Here is a 23,492-nt window from a genome sequence, read left to right as displayed (position 1 = left end):
GTATTTATCATTTATTTAAAAATGAGTGAATGTTTCCATTTAAATATTGAACAAAATACAATGTAAGTAAATCATTTTTTATCTATTAACATTTGTGATTTGGGGATTGCATTTGCTGTGGTTACATATTTAAATTGCTGCCAATACATTTTAATGTTTAAAGCATTTTAGCAAGTTGTTTTGCAACATAGTAAGTAGTTCAGTGTCAAAATATTTGTGATTATGTTTCAAATCACTTGCATATTGTTGGAGGAGATGCAGCCCTAGGCAAGGAGTGTTTCTCCCTTACTGTAAACTGCACTCATATGTAAATAAATGAAGATGAAGCATAATTAGAATCTGTCACCCAGAAAAGCTCAAATTATTCATTTTTGTGAAATTACTTTTGTTCTTCTGGTGATAAAATACACATCAGTAGGATCAGCGGATGATTGACAATTGTTGATGGAATTATGGAGGTACTTCCTTGATAACTAAATACAAACATGTATATGTCAATGATTTGAGTAAAACTGATTAGGCAGAATATTTCATCATTGAATATGTTATTAGCAATTCAATAAGAATAACTAATAACATAATATTCATAAATACCCACCATCAGAAAGGTAGGTTGTTTTTTTTTAATAAATCAACTATACGTAGAAATTATTTTCACACTGAGAAATTTTATTTTGTTATTTTCAAATTCTACATGATACTGATCCAACCAAATATTTTTCTAAGCATCATTGCTTTTAAAGCAAGTGAATCTATTTTGCTTATTAGAGTTTACCTAGCATACTCCAGACCTGTTGGCAGACTTTATTAATTTGCAATGCTGCTGCAATGTGGTCACGTCTTGCTCAACTTGAAACTATGTGATGGTTTGGGGTACCAGGCCACTGCAGATCTGCGAAGGCTGAAGAAACCATTGATTGCATTGCCCTGCAAAAAAAAAATCGAAAAGAGCTTCAAATTGGATTATAAATTATAAATAACTTATCTGAGATATGTAAGTTATAGAATGTTTATTCTTCTAAGATTAGAGGGGGTAAAAGATATTAGAATGGAGATATTAATAGGAAAATTTTAATTCTATGAAGTTGACTGAAGGCAGTGACCAATAGTGTTCCTAAATCCTAGATAGCTTGTTGGTTTTCCCTGTTTTTGTTTTCTATCAGTATTATTCATTAATACAGGCTAGCAAGAGGTCAATCTAATAAGCAGAAGGTCAGCACATGCACCATCAATGTATAGACGTTTGTAGAGCAATAAAGTCATAAAAAAAATGTAACCCTGAGGGTGGGTGACTTGAAACGGGGAAAAATTATAGCAAACAAAGGTTTCTTTCTGTGCCTATTGAACCCACACAGTCAACATCATAAAAATTGCTTAAGTCAATTCTGTCCTTCCACAAGAAAATACTACAACAATGTAATACTTCAGTATTAGCTTTTAAAGTGAAAAGTCACCTACTACAAGTTGTTTACAACCATAACGTATAGTTTTATGTTATAATTAATTATGATGTTTTCAGACTGGTATTGTTTGAAAAGAATGTGCTAAACTAACTTTACTTGAATTGAGAACTTAAATGATACTGGCATAATTAGGTAAGCAACCATAAAGCAAATAAACTTAAACTTGTTATTGAACATTCTTTTAATGGTGATTACCATTAAAGTGCAAACTCTTATTTTCAATACTGCTGCCATCATATTTCATCATGTGTCTCGCAAAAATACTTATCTAATTTATTTTCACAGTCTTGTAACTTCTGTTAGTCTATCACAGCGACCTCCATAAGCATAAGGGGAACGACTAGAAAGTAGTAAACTCTTGTTACATTGAATTTTTCTGGACAGATGGTAATGATTTCAGATTTTAGTGATTATTCTTTCAAGGGCTTTGGTTATATTTCTACATTGCATAAAATGTAACAAGATAACTACATGCAAATATATTCAATAAATATATGATAAAAGAAATGTTCTGTGGGACAAGACATTTGTTTTGTGTCTTCAAATAGTCAACATTAAAAATGTACAGAAGGATTTTAAGAAGATATATTATTGAATATAAATAAATTATTTCAAAAGGCTGGGAAAGTGCTGAAGCCCTGGAAAATACATGAATAAAGTTGCACTATCACATGATTATTTTAGAAATCTGTTTCAAATCAAATGGTTATGAATCTGCAATAAAAACCTTACCGATATAGTTTGAGTAAATATTTTAAGGTCATTCTTTTTCTGATTTTAGTAGCTAAACTTAAGAGCTGATGTGTATTTTGCTAACTTTCTCAACCTGTGAGAAAACAAAAAGTATTTTATGTAAAACAAAGTGTAGAAAATAACAGGAACTAATCTAATCTGAATTTTAAATAAATATTGGAAACACAAATATGTTATAAAACATTTTTATGGTCATCTGAATTTCAGATGAGATACATTGTTATGAAATTTCTCCTGGAAATCTTTTCTGTTGAATTTTATATTTAAGAACAATATACTTCGAAACTTTTTTTTGTGATGGGTTCATTCAGTTTTACATCAAGCTTTCAGTCTGGATGCCAGCTCTGTGTGCTCTCCGTTATTAATGCACTATGATTACTTCACAATGAAGAATTAATGATTTAAACATCACTACCTTAAACCAATGGAATGATTGGGTGCAGTTGATCATAGGGATATTTTATGGTAATGTATGTGATATGTTCATCCAAAATATTAATGATCCAAAAGCCAATAGGTCTCTTGCATTTTGTTTACTACTTCATCTATAGTGATCTATGAACAGAATTTAAAGTCTCAGATTTAAATTGTTTTTATGCAGCATACTTAGCCAACAAATATATCTGGTTTTTTTTCTGTTGACTCTGAATATTATGCCAATTTAGGATGTATATAACTCAGTACCTCAGTACAAAAAAATTCTTTTTGTAATGCACTTCCTTGTATCAGAGATTTATACATGTTCACCAAATGAATGACTATTTTCTTGCTTCTGAAATTAAATGTCCATGTATTTTAAAAGTATCTGCTGGCTTATCTTCTTCTGTGTTTCCTGGGCCACACATCATTTGCAGCCAAAAGTCTGTCAGAGTCCATAAACCTTTGCCACTGTCACTCGAACTGGCCACAAAATAGCCTGTGAAAATGTCTAAGAGCTTCTGCTTCTAATTTTCCTCTGTTTCCCATCGCTGGATGGACACACTACACAGCCGTTGATTGTCCATTATTCATATAAATAAGGTTGAGATCAGGAGCTCAGAAAAAATTGAGGATTCAGATTGTTATTAGTGACTATGTTGTGCTGTATGTTGATAGTCCACGCATTACTTCGATTCACAGACTTGTCATTGTGGTATTGCCTAAATCTGTATAAGTGTATTGCTTGTGCCTTGCTAGTTAACTTCAGTGAATTAATGTTGCTGTGATCTCTGACACTTCTATTGTGCTAAGATTTGTGTAATTGTCACGTGTATCATTGAAATCGCCTTTAAATATCATATGCTTGCCAGATTTAAACTATATCTTTCCTGTTCTTTCTTCCTTGATGTGACATGCACATTTTTTTACATAATTACCAGTGACATGTGGTCTGTGTTTGGTTCAACAAACTATTGAATAAACCTAGAACAGACTAGTGAACTGATCATGCAGACTGAATTATTTGAAAATTTTGGTTTGATTCTTCAAGCAGCGTCCCACATATATGCTTCATGCATCACACCTGTAAGCGATAGATAAAATCACTTGCTACTGTTAAGTGACAATTGTGCTGCACTTTTCCAAGCCAGTCCTGAAATGTTGGTGTTTAGTCCAGCCTCTGTTCAAAAGAACTGACCCACATCACACAGCTTTAGCCTAGTTGTGAATGGCCTTAATTGATAGTGCAGCATACTTGGTCACTAACTAAGCTTGGCACGTCAATCACTGTTAAAGATAGTTGACCTTAAGACTGGAAACTATATTTTACATCAAACAGTTTAGCTGAGTGAGAAAGGCATTTAAGTATCACAAATGAAGACTGATCTTATGAATCTGAATTGTTGCCATTCAGGTGACAACTAGTCATCCTTTAAAAGTGTGTTATGGTTCAGTTTCATTTTTGGTGTGGCACCAAATTTAAAAAAAACTTTTTTATTTCAAAATCCATGCAAACACTGCCATTATGTGAGTACTGATCTATGAACAGTGATAGTTAATGGCAATGTCTGTCCCTATCAGCCTTGGTTGCCTCACCTGCATGTAAACATTTGATGAGAAAAAAATAGCACTCCCTATTATGACTCGGCAAAATGCTAATCTGTTTCTGATCTCAGCTATAGTGTTAAATCTCTAAAATTATACTTGCTTTTAAATAAAGATTTATGTTATTCATTTACCATTCTCTTCCAATTAAATGAAGTTGCATCTTCTAGAAGTGACCAGGCTCTTCCTGTGCTATAGAATTAATGCATAGACTGACTTTTAAAATTGCAGTTGAATCTCTATAAACACATAACCAGTTTGCCTGTAAATGTTATGCTTACATCAGGATTATGGTTGTATCAGGATTTCTGTAAACCACAGATAAAAGTGGTCAATTTGCTAATCTTTGTGCCACAGCCCATTTAATCATTCATTTGGTAATTCATTATAAACAAAACAGAAAACAGTTAACAAAATCCTTTGTTTTACACAAAAGTAATTAGACTTTGAGAATGTGCTTCTGTCTCTAGATGAAACTTGGCAATGGATGGGCCAAATTTCATGCGCAGTGCATTAAAAGCAGATAATTACAGCACATTTTATGCTTGGATCAGGATTTTGTAATTCACAGCTATTCTTGGATCAAGGATTTGACACAATGAGGATAAATAGGATGTGGTTTGTCATTTTGGAATTCTGTACTTATGATGCAGTTCTGCTTGAAAAAGGTACTTGGAGTCAACTGTAAAACAAATTATTCATATAATGGGCTCCAATATCAAATGAGCTGCGTAGTTTTGTGAGACTGGTGGACTGAAATTTTGTGGACCTCAGTGGTCTCTCTCTCTCCACAACACTGTATATACCATTGCAGAATTTCAGATCCAAGAATGCTACGGGAGAAAATTGGTATAATGCAATGATACTGTTCATTAAGTATGTTGTTACTAGCTTGTGTTCAGAGCTTGTGACAAGAAGCTCCCTTTTGTGTATCCTGAATTAATCCCATAGTTATGTCTTCTTTCAAGGATATTTCAATTTTTGGAACTTTGTTCTCCTAGTTTTCATGAGCTTTTAGATTTTCACATCACTAAAATTGAACTAATTTTATCCATATGTTTATCTGAGTACCAACATGTTATTTAAACATGAATATTTCTCACTCAACACAATTTTAGGTTTCTGTATTTGTTATCTTTTACTAAAAATGTACATTTTAAGTTACTATTTTTATTTATTTTTTAAATGCTAGTAACCTGAATGGTGTCAATCTATTAATGTTGTAGCCTCATAAATAGATTGTTTCCTATTCAAAACACAAAAATTAACCATTAATAGGAATGGGCTTTTCCCCGTGAATCACTCATTTTTACCATTACACACAAGCTTGCAGCTATTAACTGTATTTTTTTTTTACCTCCATTCTAGGTACAGAACGACATGAACTAACTTCTTGGAAGAGTTTTAATTCTATTTTCAAATATTTTACTCAAGCTTTAGAGGCACAGAACACTGAAGTAAAATCTAAGACAACGGTGACAACAAGAAGCTCCCATCGAAAGAAAAGTGAAGAATTATGAAGCAAAATGTCATTTCTCTGCTTTATTTTTGCGCTGGCAGTACCTCAGTCCCTCATTAGGTTGTTTTCTTCTTGGAGCACAGGGTCATGGTGTATACATCTAAATAGCATTTTGCATTATTTCTAGATGAGCGCAACTGTCAAAGCAATATGGGTCTGCCGGTTGTGTTTCCTGTGGTCCCCAAGCTCAGATTTGGTGCCACCGATCGGTGTGCAGATCAAGAGTGACAGCAGTTCTGCACAGTGCAACACAGAGCGGCTCTAATTGCCCTGACACAGCCCTAAGTTGAGCTAATGCCATGGGGCTACTGGCTTCCCCTATGTCCTAATGCCTGCCAACTACTCTTCATTAAAGAGACAGCCTCTCCTTTGTCGGCCTATATACAGCAGCTTTTAAAGTAGCGAGAATCACAGTCACTCAACAATTTCCTTTCACGTACTCAAGTCTTGTCATAATTTTCAAGGGACTTCAAATGCATTTAAGTCGCTAAAGATGACAGTTGTTTTTGATGATGCCAGCTGTCACTTTTTGTAACTGCTTAAAAAAATAGCTTTGTATTATTGTATTATATGTTTGTTTTACAAGGTAAACCGACAGTACTTCTTAAAGCTGGCGGACGTTTAAAGATGCGTTGAGTAAATTTGATTCATTGTAAATTTCTGTCTGTTGGCCAACAAATTATAGCCATCTTTTTTTAAAAACAGATATAAAATAAAGACATTAATCAGAAGGTATGTATCCAATATGTAATGTAATCAATAAATGTGTGCTAATCCCCAGAAATGACCAGCTGAGTTTTTAAAACCAGATTGAAAATTGGACAGTACAATAATCGTGCCACCCTGACATTGTTCTCTCAGAGCAGTTAAAAACATGTAATAAGTAGTTGAAAGATCCCTGCAAATATTTTCTTTCTACAGTTTTGAACTTATACAATATTTTGATTTTAGTTAGTTACTAAGCAATTTATTTTAAAAGTACTTAACCTTTTAAGCAAAATAGATATTGGTTCCTTGAACTCATAAGAAAGGTGCATTGCTATCCTTGTTTTAAATAACATTTCATTGTTCATTTAAAATAGCTTTCACTTTTGTAACAGTAAGAAGTGATTTTAATTCCTCAAATATCACAACTGTGGAATTACTATGTAAGGAAGTGACATTCCAAATTCCAAAATATAGAAAAATGTTAATGTTAATATTAGTTAGGTCTTGCTCGATCATCCTATGTGGAAGTTCATTTTACAAATTTACTGTTAGCTCGTTATTGCTCAAGAGAAGTGATTCATTGACTATGGAGCAACTTGGGGATTCTCCTAAAATCTAGGACACTAGAATGGTAAAATTTGAGTAATGTAAGGTATGTTTTAGGACATGCTTTCAAAAATCCTTGGTGTAATTACTCATTACCTTGTTTAATCATTAGTAATTTGGGGCTTTTGTCATGCTTTAGAACATGATCTAATATAAAACAGTGTAGATTATTTAGAATATTCAAATTCCTGTTATTGCATAGATCTAAGTCAGAAGGACACCACTAAAATGCTACATGAGAATTAAAATCTGTGCCTTTGATTAAATATTTAGCAATATAAAGTTTAAAAAATACAAATTTGTGTAAAACAGCATACAAAATGATTAATTCAAGTGATTTGTTCGAGTTTATAATGCTACCAGTGCTCTGAATGGCTGGAAAGCTCCATTAGGTTATGTGAATAGGCAAAAGGGCCCAAGGGAAGCTAGTGGTCGCTTCTTTTGCGCATGTACAGCTCAGTCCCATAGAAGCAGGATAGGTGGTTTCCAGCTGGAGGTTTGATTGGAGTTTAAAGTCATTTGACATTTCCAGCACTTTCTGGAAAATGACACTGGTCCCTGCAGAACGTGTGCTTTATCACTCCATTCTTTGGATGTGCATAGAGTTTAAGTGTGAAAATTGCAAAATGAACTATGCTAACCTCAAATCGAGCATTTTAATTGACGGTGTTGACTCATCTGTATATCTCCAAACATAACAAAAAAGCTTCACTATTTTTGTTATATATTAGTCCAGGAAATGCAGGAATAGTCAATGAAATATTCTTGGATTTAAATAGATTTGCATTCTAATCATCAAGGCGAAACTGAGAGAAAAATTGTAACCTGTAATATAACCTTTAGCCAAATACTTTGTATTTGATTGTTTTTTAAAGCAATGAAGAATGTACTGGTTACAGTTTAAAAATCCGCTCCACTGCCGGGCCCCTTTTATATTGAGAGCTAAACGTTGCGCTTCTAATTGTAATCGCAAATGTAATTAGTCAGATCTTGAAATATTACAGGCTTACTTTTGAAAACTATCATAAAGGAAAGAAATCACCTCGACACGATGAAGGCTGAGGATGACTGACAGCGCTAAGTGAATAGGAGCTTTCCATGCAATTGTGAACCAGGGCAATGGGGGGAAATGTAAAGGAAAATGAATTTTCAAACCAAAAAGCTTTAAAGCGGAGCTGTGATTTTTATTTGTGATAGTTTTGAAATCCATCTTATGAAACTGAGGCACTGAAATGAAAAGTTACATCCTTCGTTGCATAAATCAAACTCGGCATTTTATCAGGCTGTATCGATGACACAGATTTTAAAGCATTGTACTTTCCAATGACAATGTTTAAACAAGCTGAATCCAAATAAAGGTTTATTCTCCCTTTAGTTTCAGCGTCTTTGATGGCAGTCATGTCCATGTATTAAAAACTTTCGATCAAAAAACTGAGTAATGGGTTGATGTGAGACACGGTTCAATTCTTGAATAGAACATTGGAAATCATGGAAACTGAGAAAACGACACTTTTAAGATAACAACTAAGAGAGAAGACTATATATGATCACTTTGAGTGGTTCGTATCATTGTAGAATAATAATTATCTTCGTATCTAACCAAGAAATACCTTGAAGTTCAAAGTGTGCTTGAAATCATAATTCTTTCAACAAAATCCCGAAATGTTTTATTACTGATAAGATGTGCTTTTCTTTAATTCTCAATTGAAATAAATAGGAAAGTGAGTAAGTTTTCGCAGATGAGACTTTTGCCGAACCTTGGTGTGGTAAGTCGATTGGGAGAATTCATGTTGTCAGGTTAGTTGCCGAATCTGAGCAAAGTTACTCATCTTGGATAATAGACGGGAGACCAGGATTCGTGTCAGTGTTGAGAAGAGCAGCTTCTTAATTTTGCCTTAAAATTAGTGACCTTTCGAGTCTTGGTGACGTCCACTAAACTAACCAGGCCTACGATATGTCGAACTCCAAGGAGAGAAATGGAGTCGGAAAGATGGAAACAGAAGTAAGATCACCTGGACACCCAGTTCTCTGAGCTCAGGATGGAAGGGGTTTGGCATGTTCACAGAGCGTCATCGGATGGGATTATTGGAATGGAATTATTTCTTAACCCACAGCGCCCGGATTGTTTTTAAATCTTGTAATCCCTCTTGGTTTTTTTTTGGTGCTGCTGGGAACAAAGACTTAAAGTCCTTTCTTCGTTTTACCTTCGTCAAATATCTGGAAGAAAGAGGAAAATATAATTTAGATTCCCTTTATATTTTGCAGTAAAAGACGTATTCCCATCATTTCCATAAAATGTTAAAGTTGAACTATTGGAAATTGAGGCAAAATTAATATTCACTTCTGAGAGTATTAGATTTTGAGTTTCATAGTCTTAGAAAGTGGGGCCTTGAAAGGAATAAAGTGTAGTCTTGATGTGTCCATAGATAAAAGATGATAATATCATTATCTTGTATTCAACACCGGGAAAAGCTACTTGCTTCTAATGGTCAGTATTTAATAGTCATGTTTTGGTCCAGAATTCTTAGTTTTGCCTGAAATGCAAGTAATGTTCTAAAAATCTATAAATAACATAAACTTTCGATTTTGAAAGATATTCGGTTTCCTCAACCATTTATTCTCTACCAGTGTAACGGGGTCAGGTGGAGTAGACGAGCTTTCCGCTTTTCTGGACTTGAGAAAGCCAAGGACATATGACTGTGTCATGAAAACTGGGTTGTCCATATGTCGACTTGAAAAAAATTCCAGAATTAGTTTAAAGAGTTTTATTTCGTGACATAATCTCACAAATATTACAAGCTTTTAACTGATAAGGGTGAAAATAAAGAAAAAATGCTGTAAACAAATGTTTACATATTTGGATTTAAGCAGGAAACCAGTTGTCGACGTATTCCTACAACGTCTAATGGGAAATGAGAGCATCCATTGAGAACAAACATAAGTCTTGACATTTTTAATAAATATTTAAAAATACTGTCCATGTTACCTTCTCTACACCCGAACTTAAGCTGAAAACGGTTTAGGATTAATTCCATCGCCCACAGATCTCTAACAGTATGACATGCTTCAAGATTGAAGAAGTTTTGACCCTTATCATATGCGATGACCTATGGGCCTGAAGCAGTATGCCACAGTTCAATCACCTATACGATTATGAATTAATGTATGGCTAACGGTTTTTCGCTATATTACCTACATTGCTTGATGTATAATTTAGAATACATGCAGGAGTGTTCTGCCTCTCTAAAATGCTCTTCTTTAATAATTTGTATTTCCAGTCAATGCCATTATGAAATTCCATTGTGTAATAATTTTAACTCGTTCTGTCATGATGCATGGAGCAGCCTGGTCAAATCTGTTATGCATCATGTCCGCCCTGTTCGAGCAAAATTACTATCAATAACGGATGAAAGCAACTTTTTAAAAAGTGTTCTAAATAATACATATGCTCGCTAAACATGCAAAGGATAAGTTGCAGATTGTTCTGTGACTCTGCTGTGGACATCTGCTGAACTGTTCCCAGGTGTTCATTTCTTTATCATAAAAAAGCTCCAGATCAAACACGTTGTGACCAAAACATTGGCACCGGAAGAAACGTCCTCTTTGAAATATTTAACCATATATAATACTAATGAGCAATTTATATACATAAAAAAGGCTAACATAAATGACCTTATTGAATGATATAAAACTTAAAAAACTATGGAGCACACCTTGAAGTTCAGATTACATCCATATATGACTTAGTTTATGAACAGTATTCGAATTACAAGTTGTATGGTATTCGTTACTCAGTCTATATCACTTGTTGGAAGCAGTCAAGGATTGAAAGTTTCTTTGTGATAGTTAAGGAATATTCAAAATGAATTTGTGTTAGATCCGGGCCACCTTTATTAAGAAGGATAATAAAAGATGGTCGCGCTCGTGTCTTGTGCCGGTGAAAAAATCCTCGACGTGAACATTTTCAAGGTTGTCATTACGCGGTGAACAGCTTGGAGATGGAGCTATCTTTTTCGAAGAACACTAATGAACCCGCTCCAATAAACAATCAGAACAGTTAAAACCCACAAAAATATATAGTTTAATGTACCTCGAATTGATTGACAGGCACTACTGAAGCGCACGCTAGAAGTTCTGATAGATCTTCCAATAGCAGTTATGCCATACGTCTGGCTGATACTAACATCAACTTGTGAGTTTAACATACAAGTGTATAGGCAAAAGTTTCACCTTTAAGATGCAACCTTTTTAGATGCTACCACTCTTCTTGTTTGTGAGTTTATTCACTAGATCAGTGACAGCTCTTTATTTGCATAATTATATGCTATAGTCTGAAGTGAAAACTAACCTCCAAATTTCATGGGTCACCAACCTGCAACAATCAATGTTTTATCACGTATGCTAAGGAAAATCTAAGAAGCTCTATAAAGTTTCTTGGGGATTTGTTTTTTTCTCTGTGTCTCTCGGAGAGAAAAAAAGAATATGTGTCTCTTCAAGAGATGTAGAAACCTTTACATCGCTTCTTAGTAACTGAAATCTATTAGTCGGTAATAATAGAGATTAAAATGTACGTGGGGATTTCAGTCCTTTTACTATTACTTCAAAGTAGTTCCGTAAAATACGAATCGTGGACAAAAATAGTTAATAGTTCTAACCAATTTATATGTATCATTTCGTACAAACTAATTTGATGAGTAATCCTAACTATAAATGGACTTTTTAATGAAGTAGCTGTATACTTAATACACCACGCACAAGTCCAAATTTATTTTCGAATCAATCTCGGAATGTTATTTATGTAACAATTTTAAGTGTGTTCGTTTACCACATGTTTAGCTATTTATAAAACTACGAAATTATTGATTGATATTGACGATATACATCGTTTAATGTTTCAATTTTAAATGAATATTTTCTTTCAATATGCTCCCCTATTGAGAGCTGCTCCCGAAATACGATTACACTCATTCGTATTGTTTTACAACTCAATGATAAAATTCTCTTTTGAAATAGGGAAAATGTTAAAACATACCATTTTAGATATGCAAACTCCATCAAATGTCTCCATCAAATCTTAAACTTGCTTGTTTCTGATCCACAGCTGAAATTGTATGGTACTGATTATCGAATTGTTAAGATGTGGCATTACAAAAATAAACTGTAAACCATTCTTTGTAATAATTAGGAGTTAGCAAAAAATTCTCCCCCACCCCATCCCACATATCATTGCTACTAATAATCAAAATAAAACTATTACAACTGCACATTAACAGCACGGATTTTGCGTATTTCAACCTTTTGAAATCACTTGTCCGAGCTCCTATACGTTATTTCTGGTTTGATACCAGTTTATCAAAAGGTTGCCAGTAATCTTCCTTTACCCCCACGTATGCAGCTGTGCGCCTTTCTGGTACACGGTTTTGAAGTGTCACCGATCTTCTTTTGTTTTGTTTTAGCTCTCATTTATGTCAAAGTTAATTTGGATTTGTGCTCAAATTTTAACATTTTGGTGACATTTCAGAATAACGCAGCAGGGCATTTGCCCTGAAACTGATCAACAGCTTAAATGCCCGTTTTCCGTTTTGGCCACCCTGATCAACCTTATTCCTGACTGTGCGCGGTGAATATTTCATCAACAGCTATTCTCAGTCGTATTGACATAACCGCAAAAGGCCAATTTAAGTTCGTTTTAAAAAGGACTATGCCCGTTGTATGTTTTGGAAAAGATCCCGAAATGTACTGCATTAATGTAGCCGCTTATGTGGAAAATATATTGTCAATATTAAACTGTTTTAGAAATTGGTTGATTGTTAGGTTTTTCCTACTTTAATAGGGCAAATCTGTTTAGAACTTTGACATTGCTAACATCTATATTGGGAAAGGTCACATTCGTAGTGAGAGAACTGCGCAATGTTGGATACAAATGTTCCTCTAGCGTAGTTCTTTGGGTCTGTGGAAACCGTGAACAATATAGAATGTAACATCACTGTATTAGCCAAAGGACATCTGTTGGTTATTTGCTGCTATGCAGATGGGCTGAAAGAAAAGTGCTAGCATGGCACCTGTCTACTAAGAAAATGTTTTCTGTACAATGGTGTTCTCTGTCGTCCACCCTCCCTCCCCCCGCTCACATCCCGTTCTGTCCTCTCTAGAGCTCAGGTGTTTTACACTTCTGTTGCTCGACTGAATGCCTCTTCATAGCACCCACCATTGCCTTGTCTCTTCCCACACAGAGGATTCAGCTCTCATCTAAAGTCAGAAGTTTTTTTTCTCTCTCTCAGTGCCAGTACTGAAAAATATCTGCATAGCTTCTGGCTTGTTACGACTCCACTGACTCTGTTTTCAGATCGTTTTTCCCGCGCGCGCGCGCGCTCAAAGCAGAGTAGAAGTTCCCACGAGGCATGTGATTTGCATTGCACGAACTTTTTAATTCCATAAAATAGATCGAAACATTAACAAATCATTAAAGTAAAATCACAAACACCAGTGATAATGGTTTTAATGTCTAGCTTTCTAACCCAGTTTCATGTTAAATTACCGCTAAATAAGTTGCATTCGCTCTTATGTTTAGAGTATTTCACACCAAACCTAAAAATAAAATGAAAATGATCTAACTCTCCTCTAGGGTCAAGGTTGATGTCAACTCAACTCATTCCAACTTCCGTCAAATAGTTCTGCAGCTACTCATTGATTTCCTGCACACTACTGGGTATGAACTTTCAAACTCGAATTAAATAAATCGACGTCTTGGTCAGCTCACGGTTGCCTCTGAATAAAACATAAGTTAAACACCCGCGAGTCCATATAACTTTTGGTGCACCGGTGTTATTATCCCCAAAGAACTAATCTTGAAATTCAACTTCTGGGGATTTTTTTTTTGAAAAGCAACTTTATCAGAGGACCATGATGACTGCACAAAAAGAGCGTTGGAAATTTAGTGCGAAACAATAGAAGGCGAAAAAGGTTCCGAACTGAGTAGTTCAGCAAGATTTCATTCGACTCTTGTACCTCATTGTTCAAGAGCTCTGTTTACTTGCATCCATAGTATTAATCAATAGATTTAATTTACTAAGCTCCAGCGCATTTGTAATGGACATCCCTTACACAACCACAAATGAATGTAATTTTAAGTTTTCCCTTATGATTGTCATCTCTGCTTTTGTCCGTTATTTTAGTCGGTTATGCAGCTGCCATCAGCTTTTAGAAAATTTCGATATTGAGTGGACTTCCTTAAATATTAGGAGCAGTGACCAAGGTACCAAATAATGATTAAAGAAAAATACCTTGAAACATTTAACATTACACAGAATATGGAGGCCAAAGGCGACCAAAGCACCAAATTGCAACTCTCTATATTTATGTGTGTTGAAATTACATGTATATGGTTCAATTACTATATGTGAGAGCGAACTCTAGTTCCAGGGTGTCTAGCTTTGCATAGACATTTGGTGCGCCAACTTATTGTCGTTTCCAGTAAAAAAAAAGTTGAAATAAATCCATTCTCTGCAGTGCAGAAATGATTATAGTATTAATATTTACTATGCTACTTGCTATTTGTTCTAATCATTACAGTTGGCTGTGTATTTATCTGTTAGTACAGATTTTATACAGAGCATAACTTGTAAAATATAAATTGTGCTGCACTCGTAAAAACATACATGTGCAAACTGCAAAAGTGTAGCTACAACTAATCAGTGTGGTTTAAGTCAAAGTTAACATGTCAGTACACCCTGACATGCGAATGAACGTATGTGAAAGGGGGGGAATTAAATGTGAAATTCTAAAACATAGCTGAGAACACTGATGTAAAGTATTATTTGAGCAGAAATTGTCATCGCAAGCATTTGAGCCTATATAAAAAGGAAATGGCGGTATTTAGCTTTTCTTAGAAAAGCTGGTGTTAGTTCTCGAAAACAGGAAATCTTGGGGGTGATGGAGCGTGAAAATATTAAAAAGTACAACACAGAGGTATGCATGTTATGAATTAGTAGTGAGTACTAGTCAAACAGTATTTCAGTTGCTGAGATCTCAGACACTGACTATTGGAGGTGTAGCACCATGGACAGCGCACTGCAGCATTGTCACAAATACGCCCGTGTTCGTAGACCTCTTGGCAAATAAGAGCAAGAAGCGGGAAGGGTGATGAGGAGAAACGAATAAGGCATTTACATCTTTGTACTAATAAAAAGAGACGGAGTCAAGTAATCGTTTCAATTGCCAAAACTTCTTTATTAACTATCTAAAGTTTACTATGTACTAAATACCATGATTTATAATATGTCCTTCACATAAAGGCATACTTTAACAGACATATTTCTCCACATCTGCCCTTTTGCCCTAGTTGGTTGTATCTGTAGCTCTCATGCGTTTTACCCTTATTTTTAGGGTCATTTCTGTTTTTTAAAAAATTCTGTTTATTTTATTTCCTTTGAGCAGTCTGATTCTGTGATATCTCTTACTTCACATCTATCCTCATCGCCTGTCCCCTTTGTTTCCATTCTCTCCGTTTGTCTTCTTCATTAGTGCAGTCTATTGTATTTTACTGCCCTGGACTATTCTATATCGATTGTGCATTTCTTCTTTTTCTGTTTTTATTCTCTTTCTTGAGCGTTCTTCCTTCACCGCGTTTTCCAAAACAATTGCAACCACGCGATTTATTGCTGTTGGCAACTTCTCCCATACAGCTGCCATCAAAATCTTTGAATTGAAAACATGTATCACATAGTGAGAGTATTACTAGACCTTATTACACAAATCAAGTTTTAAAATAAAACTTTGCTTCCAGTGAACTTGCTTCTCCCAAAGAATGAATTACACCTGGACTATGTGAGTAGATTTGCTTTTGGGCAGGAAATGTTTGATGGGAGTTTCAGCTTCCCGACAGCTTGTTAATTAAAGCCCCCTGGAGATGAGCCTCTGGAGCCACCGTCCGTATCAAACCCATGCTAAATATCCACATCTTGACAGCAACGCAACAAGATTCAGTAGCAAAATAAAAAGGAAAAAAAAATCTAACCTATTCCTTCTTGTTTGTTTATCCTCTTAAATTCCAATTGCTATCTCGATTCTTCACAACTACCGAAATTCCTCGATCACTAAAAACCTATATAGAAAATGCGATTGGCAATCTTTAGCTTCTCCTGGTTGTTGTTGCTTTTTTCATTTCCGGAACGTCAGTCACTTGCTTTCAAACTTAAAATGCAAACATATTATCGTGTTTTGCTTTCCCGAAAACTAAAGTATTCATAATTATATTCGCCTATCTTTTAAAATCGTGCAAATTGAAGATTCTAACATATTGCATAACCTCCTAAATTTTAAGTAATGCGGCTGTATATGTTATATTGACCTGTTGAATTGCGTATTTATTATTATTTCTTATCAGTCTTGAAGTGAATTGATCATTTAAACTGGAGATTAGTCGCAATGATTGAAGCATTTACATCTTACGCAATATTTTACTCAAGTTCCTACAAAATTTAAGTCATAGGCGGTAGGATAACATTTCGAAAGCTTTAGACTTTTAATCATTGATTTATTTTAACTTTTCAACAAGCACCGTTGTTCTGTTTATTTCCTCAGTGATTAGCCACTTCAAATAACACAACTCCTTTTTTCTATTAGCCTTAGATCTTGCTTCACAGGCTCTGACTAGAGACAGCCTTGTCATCTGCCCACTGAACCTGGTTAGACCCTTTTCACCTGGCCACTTTTCCTCTTGCAACCCTTCAAAGTCATCCCTAAATGGCTCTAGTTCTGTGTAGACCATTTGTCAACGTCAAAGATGGACTTACTTCTATTTAGTGAAAGCAAACTGCCCAGAATATATATAAAGAAAAGCTTCCTTGATGCTTTCATGAAAATCAATATCAGATCTCAAATCTTTGCCACACACATGAACGGCGTTCAAAACCAATGGGTTTATGAAAAACAATATTTTAAAAATTGATTGTGATTTATAAATTGGACAAACTGCAAGTGCCGCATCAACATCTATATTATAATAACACCTAAATAAATCATTTAGCTCGCATTATTCTACGGTCAAAAATTAACCAAACTCTATGTTATTTTCATGCTAATATCATCTTGCCAGTAAAGTACATATCTCGTATGGAATAGGCCGAAATAGTTAATAACATACTGTTGTCTGATAATCGTGTTTCACAATCGTTGATACCTATTCTCTGATTTCAATAAAACATTGGAACACGCTGGGTTCCAATAACTGATAACATCAATCTTAAGATGTTATAGTTTGATCTCAGACAGAAAACCCACGTGTAAATTGGAAGTAAAATTTTCCTCATAAAAAGAGCACTAATTTAAACGTTCCTAATGCTGCCCGGAAGAACATTATTCTTACAGAGGTTATCTTAATAATGCTTATTAATTGCACCTTTACCTAATTTTAACTCCGATTCATAATTATAAGAACTGACCAAACGCCGCGGCATTCGGATGACTTTAAAGAGTTCAGCGTAGTCATCTGTTGTTAATTTTGTTTTGAGATACTTCAGAAATTCTGAATAAATCAGTCAAAACAGGAGTTTTTCCAAACTTTTTCCAAACTCTTTTCTGATCCAGTCCCTTTACAAAATACCCCACGTCTATTTAGTTCAGTTCTGCACAGTAATGAACAGAGCGAGCTATTTGATTTTGGACATATCTCATCAAATCTACGGTTTAACCAATGGCATTATTTTAACTAATTTTGCTCTGGAGAAAGCAAATAACAGCGATAATATATTTACATAGTTTTAAATTTTAAAAATGAAGATTTGATGCATTTATCTCAGGATAATAAGCGTGTTCACATCGTTGGCACTCTGGCAAGACAAATAAAGAAGATTGTCATTCAATCTCACATTGGATTAGAAATCTATATTGAATTAATGGATCTCGTCAATTTTATGTTAATATTAATTAGAGTATCTGCTGTACGTTATATACAAAAATTATAACCAACAATAATTTTAGCACTTGGTGTTTTTTTTACAGGATATTTAACCATCCAATAAATCGAATTAACCCTGCCTTTACTTTGCTGACCAGAGTGTTGGTAGTCGCTGTGAGAGGAAGGCCTGGTGTGCAGGTGTGCACTGACCGCTGTTTCGGCTGCACTCCGCGGCTGCCGAGCTGTGACATTTGCAGACGCGACTCCACTACTCTGTCTGCACTTTTCTATGGGTTTCAGTGCCATCTAGTTACAACGCAACTGCTGCCGATCTGTTTTGTTTTCGGTTCCCGACAAGCCAGAATTCGAAATGGAACTCAAAATAGCCACTAAAAACCAGCACGCTTAAAGTATGTGGTATGCACATATTCCGTTGCCTCATCATCTAAACGCTAATACAAAATAACGGGAGGCACCTTTTGAATTTAAGCATAATAGTTGACAAGTGGATTTGATTATTTCGCGCAAAATACCGATTTACATTGAAGCAGATTGATGGAAACAGTTTAAAAGTTAGATTGATTGCAAATTCATTGAAACAGTGTAAGACGCCCGGTTCTGACGCAACTGCTTTACATATGATACAAACAGGGATCCTCAACTGCTGCTTGTAAATTGTAGCGTATCTATATTTAACTTTTACTTCGAAATTCCGATTAATCTGTTTTAATAACAAGATATATTTGATTCAATGTCAGCAAAAGTGAAACCGTTTCTCCCTCTATTACTTGTATATTCAAACTCTAGATTACTAGCCCCTTACGTGGAAGTTAGTCTTTTTTCTGACCCTCGAATATGAATTAAATTTACTTCAAACTAAAACTTGTTCCCATTTATTTGCTTATTCCTTCTTAGATTGAAGGGAACATCCGACGCAAAAAGACTAATTCTGCGATCTTTATTCAAAGCTTCATTTGATATTACAAATCGAATTTTCCTGCCAGATCGATAAATACAATTAGTTCCTGCAAACCCCCTGGCAAATCACTTTTACCAAAATCTGATGCATTTCTGTAAGGGAAGCTACTTCCATGTTTATCAATTGCAGGCAAACATTGTATTTAGCGCTCGATTGGCCAGCGTTGGTTGACTTTCAGTCGAAAAAGTTCTAGTGCAATTAAAAATATACTGAGCTCATGGTTAAACGCTCGATAAATAACACGCAGATCTCAAACAAGACTTTTGTCGAATAAGTCGCAGGTTGTTTGAGACATTAATTAGATAGTTGGACCGGGAAATGTTCAAAAGATGAAAATGATTTGTTTTATACATAGCGATATCATTTCAATAGCATGCTATGCTCATGGATAACAGAATGGATTATATGCAAGTGTGTTTATTGTTTGAGGTAGTTTTAACCATTGTGAGACAGATGTGACAATAACGTTTCAAATGCCTACAGCTACGGATTTTCTTTAGTACAAAATCTAATATCGCTAAACAAAAATTGGGCCACAACACTAATACGTTGTGATTTACATCAACTGTGGATTTATTGGGGGGCTGGGGTGGGGGTGGTGGGAGAGCAAACGCGGTGTAATGATCTGGGCTGTGTGATTGTATTAAAATCGAAAGCACCTGGACAGCTAAACGTGTGCGTGAAAGTGTTTAAAATAAATCTTAAAGCAAAGCAGCTTGAGACAGTGTTTCCATATATTCCTGCGGCTGATGGTGTGTTCGCGAATTACAGCGCCATCTAGCCCACATGATCCAAAATTACATTGCATCACCAGGGGACGCGGGAACAATCCCTGAAGATCACAGCACGGCAGACAAATTTGGACAAACAATCTAACAACTACAGAAGTACTACATGAAGATTCAACAGGGAATGCACAAGGACAAACATACTTATAAAATGTTTAAATAAATATATTTCAAAGAATCAACCATTAATATCTAACTATGTAAGATGCACACTTTGACGTTAAAGCGCCCAATTTGTTATCTATCTATCTATCTATCTATCTGTCTGTCTGTCTGTCTGTCTGTCTGTCTGTCTTTCAAGAGTATGAAAAGTGTACACTATATTAAAGGCTGTTATGGAAAATGAATCAACACTTTCATTTAGCTGGTGAGTTTATTTTGAATAATGTTTTGAATCATTAGAATAACTAAAAGGTGGAATTTTTTCAAGTTCAAATGCATTTTGAGCAGGAGCGACACATTGCCATCTAATGCTTTGAAACTAGAAAGCTGAATTGATGTTTTGCTGCGAGCTAGGGTTAATGGAATTTGCTTCCTTAAAAATATATGGTTCAAACACATAAAACGTCGGCACTGAACATAGGTCCACGGAGATAGTCTGATTAGTATCCCATTAAGTAGAAGTACTTTTATAACTGTTCTCTGCAACATTTTACTTCAATTGTTTTGAAATTGTACCTTTGTTCGCGTCAATGGCCTGAGAGAATGTAAGAAAATTGTTCTAAAAGAACTCCAAGTGTATAGATCCAGTTTTTCATGAAACCACTAGAAGAAAGCCGTCAGGTGGCTATATCATCTTGCTTTGACAAATGTGTTGTAAGCTGAATTAAAATAGCACGCCCAGCCTATGTAGAAAATGATCCACTTGGAGCATTTACATTTTACCTAAGTTTTAAAAACGAGTAGTTATTCTTCCGGCTAATCAGAAATTAATACGCACTTCGCTTTCCTTTTTATATTTATTTCTCGTGAAAATTCTTTGGCTTGTTGGGGTAAAGCCGAAGCGAAATGGTTGATTTTGGTCTTGGAGCACGCGATCTGAAATAATGAAAAGCGAATCTGCGGACGTTTTGTTCTGCGTTAACTCACTGTCTTCAGACAAAACTGACTGACACTAAAGTATCTCTAGAAACGTAAAACATTTTATTTCCATAATTACCTTTCACGAAATAGTGATCTGTAAAAAGGATGACTATTTGCTCTGAATTACAGCTCATCAGTTCATAAAACGTTGCAAACGTTGTCTGCTCTTTATTTGCTTGAAGATTATAATTATTTCACCTTGAAGTTGTTAGCTGCACAGTGACATAGCTAAAACAATGTATCCGAGATTCCTCAGAGTCCCAGCTCTGTTCTGCACTATAGAGAGATGTAATAATGGTTTAGTCTAGTTCAATTTTTATAGTAGAGATTTTACAGAAGCGGGACCACGAATTGGCACGAGTTAATGATCTCTTTCTTTGTCTAATTTAATGGGACTAATATTTACACAAATATTGCACAGTGGAAAATATGGTGCTATACTGTCCAGCAATCTATTTAAATTTACTTAAATGGTTGTCAAACTGTGCCAAGAACGCACGTCTTGCATTCTTATTTCGAAGATGTGCAAAAGGCGACCGAACAAAGGAACGAAAAGATCTGAAAATTCAGAAATACTGTCCACGGAGAAGCTCATTTTAACACTGATAATCGCTGTTCCAATGCAATTATCCTTGTTTGCTTCCTCTAGGTATTTAAGGGAAGGGCACGTATATATTGTATTATTTTGACCAAACACCCGTGATAAATCCCATCTGTGAATCCAATGGAAGCAAACAGTTTTAAACTATATACTTACACTCTCCTCATATCAAAAGTCACAGCGCAGAGAGAATATGATTCAACATTATGCTGAACAGAATACTGAGAAAATTGTTGCAATTTGATAGCGACAATGACAGTAACTTACATCAAACGCGTTTTTACATTCAAATTGAACTGTAAAACAGTCACATCTTAAGACAAAATACACATAGATTTAGAAACAGACTAATAACCAATAGCCAATTTCACTGTAAAAATACGCTAATATCAGTGAATGCAGATTGTAGAGCAACATCAGTTAATAGCATTAAACATAAGGAGATGTGATGCCAGCGGCATTAAACTTTATTCCTGCAGAACGTCAGAAAGTATTCTTTGAATAATTACGTGACAGTACAACTGTCATTAATTATTTCACAGAAATTGTTTGATTTTTTCTTCAGTTTTATTGGTGTTTCAGTATTGTTAGTAAATGAATGTAGAATGTTACAGAAAGAAGTTAAGGCAACAGAGGCGAGCTCAACTGCAAACAATATAAGGAGACTTTTAACGCTTGTCGAAATGTTCCTTTTAGTAAAAGGTGTTAACTTGGTGCTGCCGGCGCTGTAGTTTTTGAATTCCATTTAAGGAAGTCTGCAAATTAAATATTCTACAGGAGATGACCAAAAACCAGTTTAAGTTGAAGGTGCACGCTAGCCTCTGTTGTCCAGTTTTGTAGTGTCTTATTGCATACTTTTAGCAAGAGTGTACTCTGACAGCACGCCTTACCTTAACACTCATATATATCAAACATACCCACTTGCGAAATCTATGTGGGGTTGAATGCAGGGGATTTCAAACTTACTTTGATGTAGTTCATAAAAAAACTGAGCTTCACCTGAATGTTTTGCTCCCCCTCCTCCTCTTGTTTCTTATTAAAATCACCACATTCCTTCTGTCCAGTGATAGCTTATTAAATTGTCCTTTGTCCTTCCTTGTTCTGTCTTTATAATGTTATGGAAAGCGTGAGTTAAATTTTCACACAGCAATCACGTGCAAAGTTCGAAGGGACATTAATGTATAATCCGGAGAGCAACAATTAGTAAACCGAGCTCAACTGTCTGAATGAATAGGAAAGAATAACCAGCGAAACGTCAGGATCTTTTTTTCTCTCTTTTTTTCCTCGGTCTCCACAGGGAGAATATTTGAAATATGTGCAGCATTGGAATCGTTACCAAACATAAGAAGACTACTCGGAAGTGGTGATGTGAAGTTAAATAACCGAAATAACACAAAGGCTGGTTAAACTGTGAATAAAACTTTCTTATAAACTTTGGTTTGAGCGAATTTTCGTAGCTCGCCTTTGTACTTAAGGTTCCCTTTCAGAAAGTGAGTATTCACAAAGACGCCTCTAAATAGTGCCTTGAAAGGTGTTCACATGAGGACACTGTCTCCTTTCTAGTAACAGAGAGCGAAGATCTGACAGGTTTTGTTGTCAGTAGTATAGTGAGAGCTTTGTAAGATATTCGTTTTTCTTTCTCTAAATGCTCCAACTTAATAAAGACCCCCTGTCTTAAAGCGTGCATGCCCCTGCTGTATCTGTCCACCCTGTGTCCAGTCTGATCCTACAACACCCCACGTGATGTCTGCTAACATAATTTTAATGATTTTGTCAACGTACACAGAATTAATTTTCATAAAAATGCAAAACAGACAACGTCCTTTGCAAGTGCGTTCTTAGAAGCTCTTTAAATGCCCCGATGTTGAGTAAGAAAGATTGCTCCTTGACTCTAAATTCATCCCATTTCAAAAGAAAGGATTTGAAACCTGCCAAAAAATTCCCCCCATTCAGATTAGGAGCGTTTATTTCTTGCTTGGCCTTTGAACAGAGAGGTCATGTCACTCAGAAAAGGGCTATTCCTTCCCTCTCCCCCTCGCTCCCCCACCCCCCTTCCACACTCGCACCCACCAC

General features: G+C 35.3%; 1 protein-coding gene and 1 long non-coding RNA gene across 8 annotated transcripts in view; one reads left to right on the top strand and one right to left on the bottom strand.

Moving 5' to 3' along the window:
• The window catches only part of fam172a (family with sequence similarity 172 member A), a 562,233-nt gene extending 554,028 nt beyond the window's left edge, over window positions 1-8,205 (top strand). For 4 of the 6 annotated variants that reach the window (XM_043709291.1, XM_043709302.1, XM_043709318.1 and 1 more), the window contains exon 11: window positions 5,607-8,205. In XM_043709291.1, coding sequence (XP_043565226.1) covers window positions 5,607-5,758 — 152 coding nt within the window. In that variant the 3' untranslated portion in view covers window positions 5,759-8,205. The remainder of the gene's footprint in view (window positions 1-5,606) is intronic. The other 2 variants (XM_043709328.1, XM_043709339.1) reach the window with 1 other exon arrangement.
• Window positions 654-23,492, bottom strand: part of LOC122559601 — a 25,533-nt gene continuing 2,694 nt past the window's right edge. Inside the window, exons 2-3 of one of the 2 annotated variants that reach the window (XR_006314479.1) lie at window positions 8,682-9,288; window positions 654-927 (exon numbers count right to left, since the gene is read on the bottom strand). This is a non-coding gene — a long non-coding RNA (uncharacterized LOC122559601). The remainder of the gene's footprint in view (window positions 928-8,681; window positions 9,289-23,492) is intronic. The other variant, XR_006314480.1, reaches the window with a different exon arrangement.

The sequence above is a fragment of the Chiloscyllium plagiosum genome, chromosome 2, assembly GCF_004010195.1.
Source record: "Chiloscyllium plagiosum isolate BGI_BamShark_2017 chromosome 2, ASM401019v2, whole genome shotgun sequence".
NCBI classification, from domain to species: Eukaryota; Metazoa; Chordata; class Chondrichthyes; order Orectolobiformes; family Hemiscylliidae; genus Chiloscyllium; species Chiloscyllium plagiosum.
This window is presented reverse-complemented; position numbering and strand designations above follow the sequence as displayed.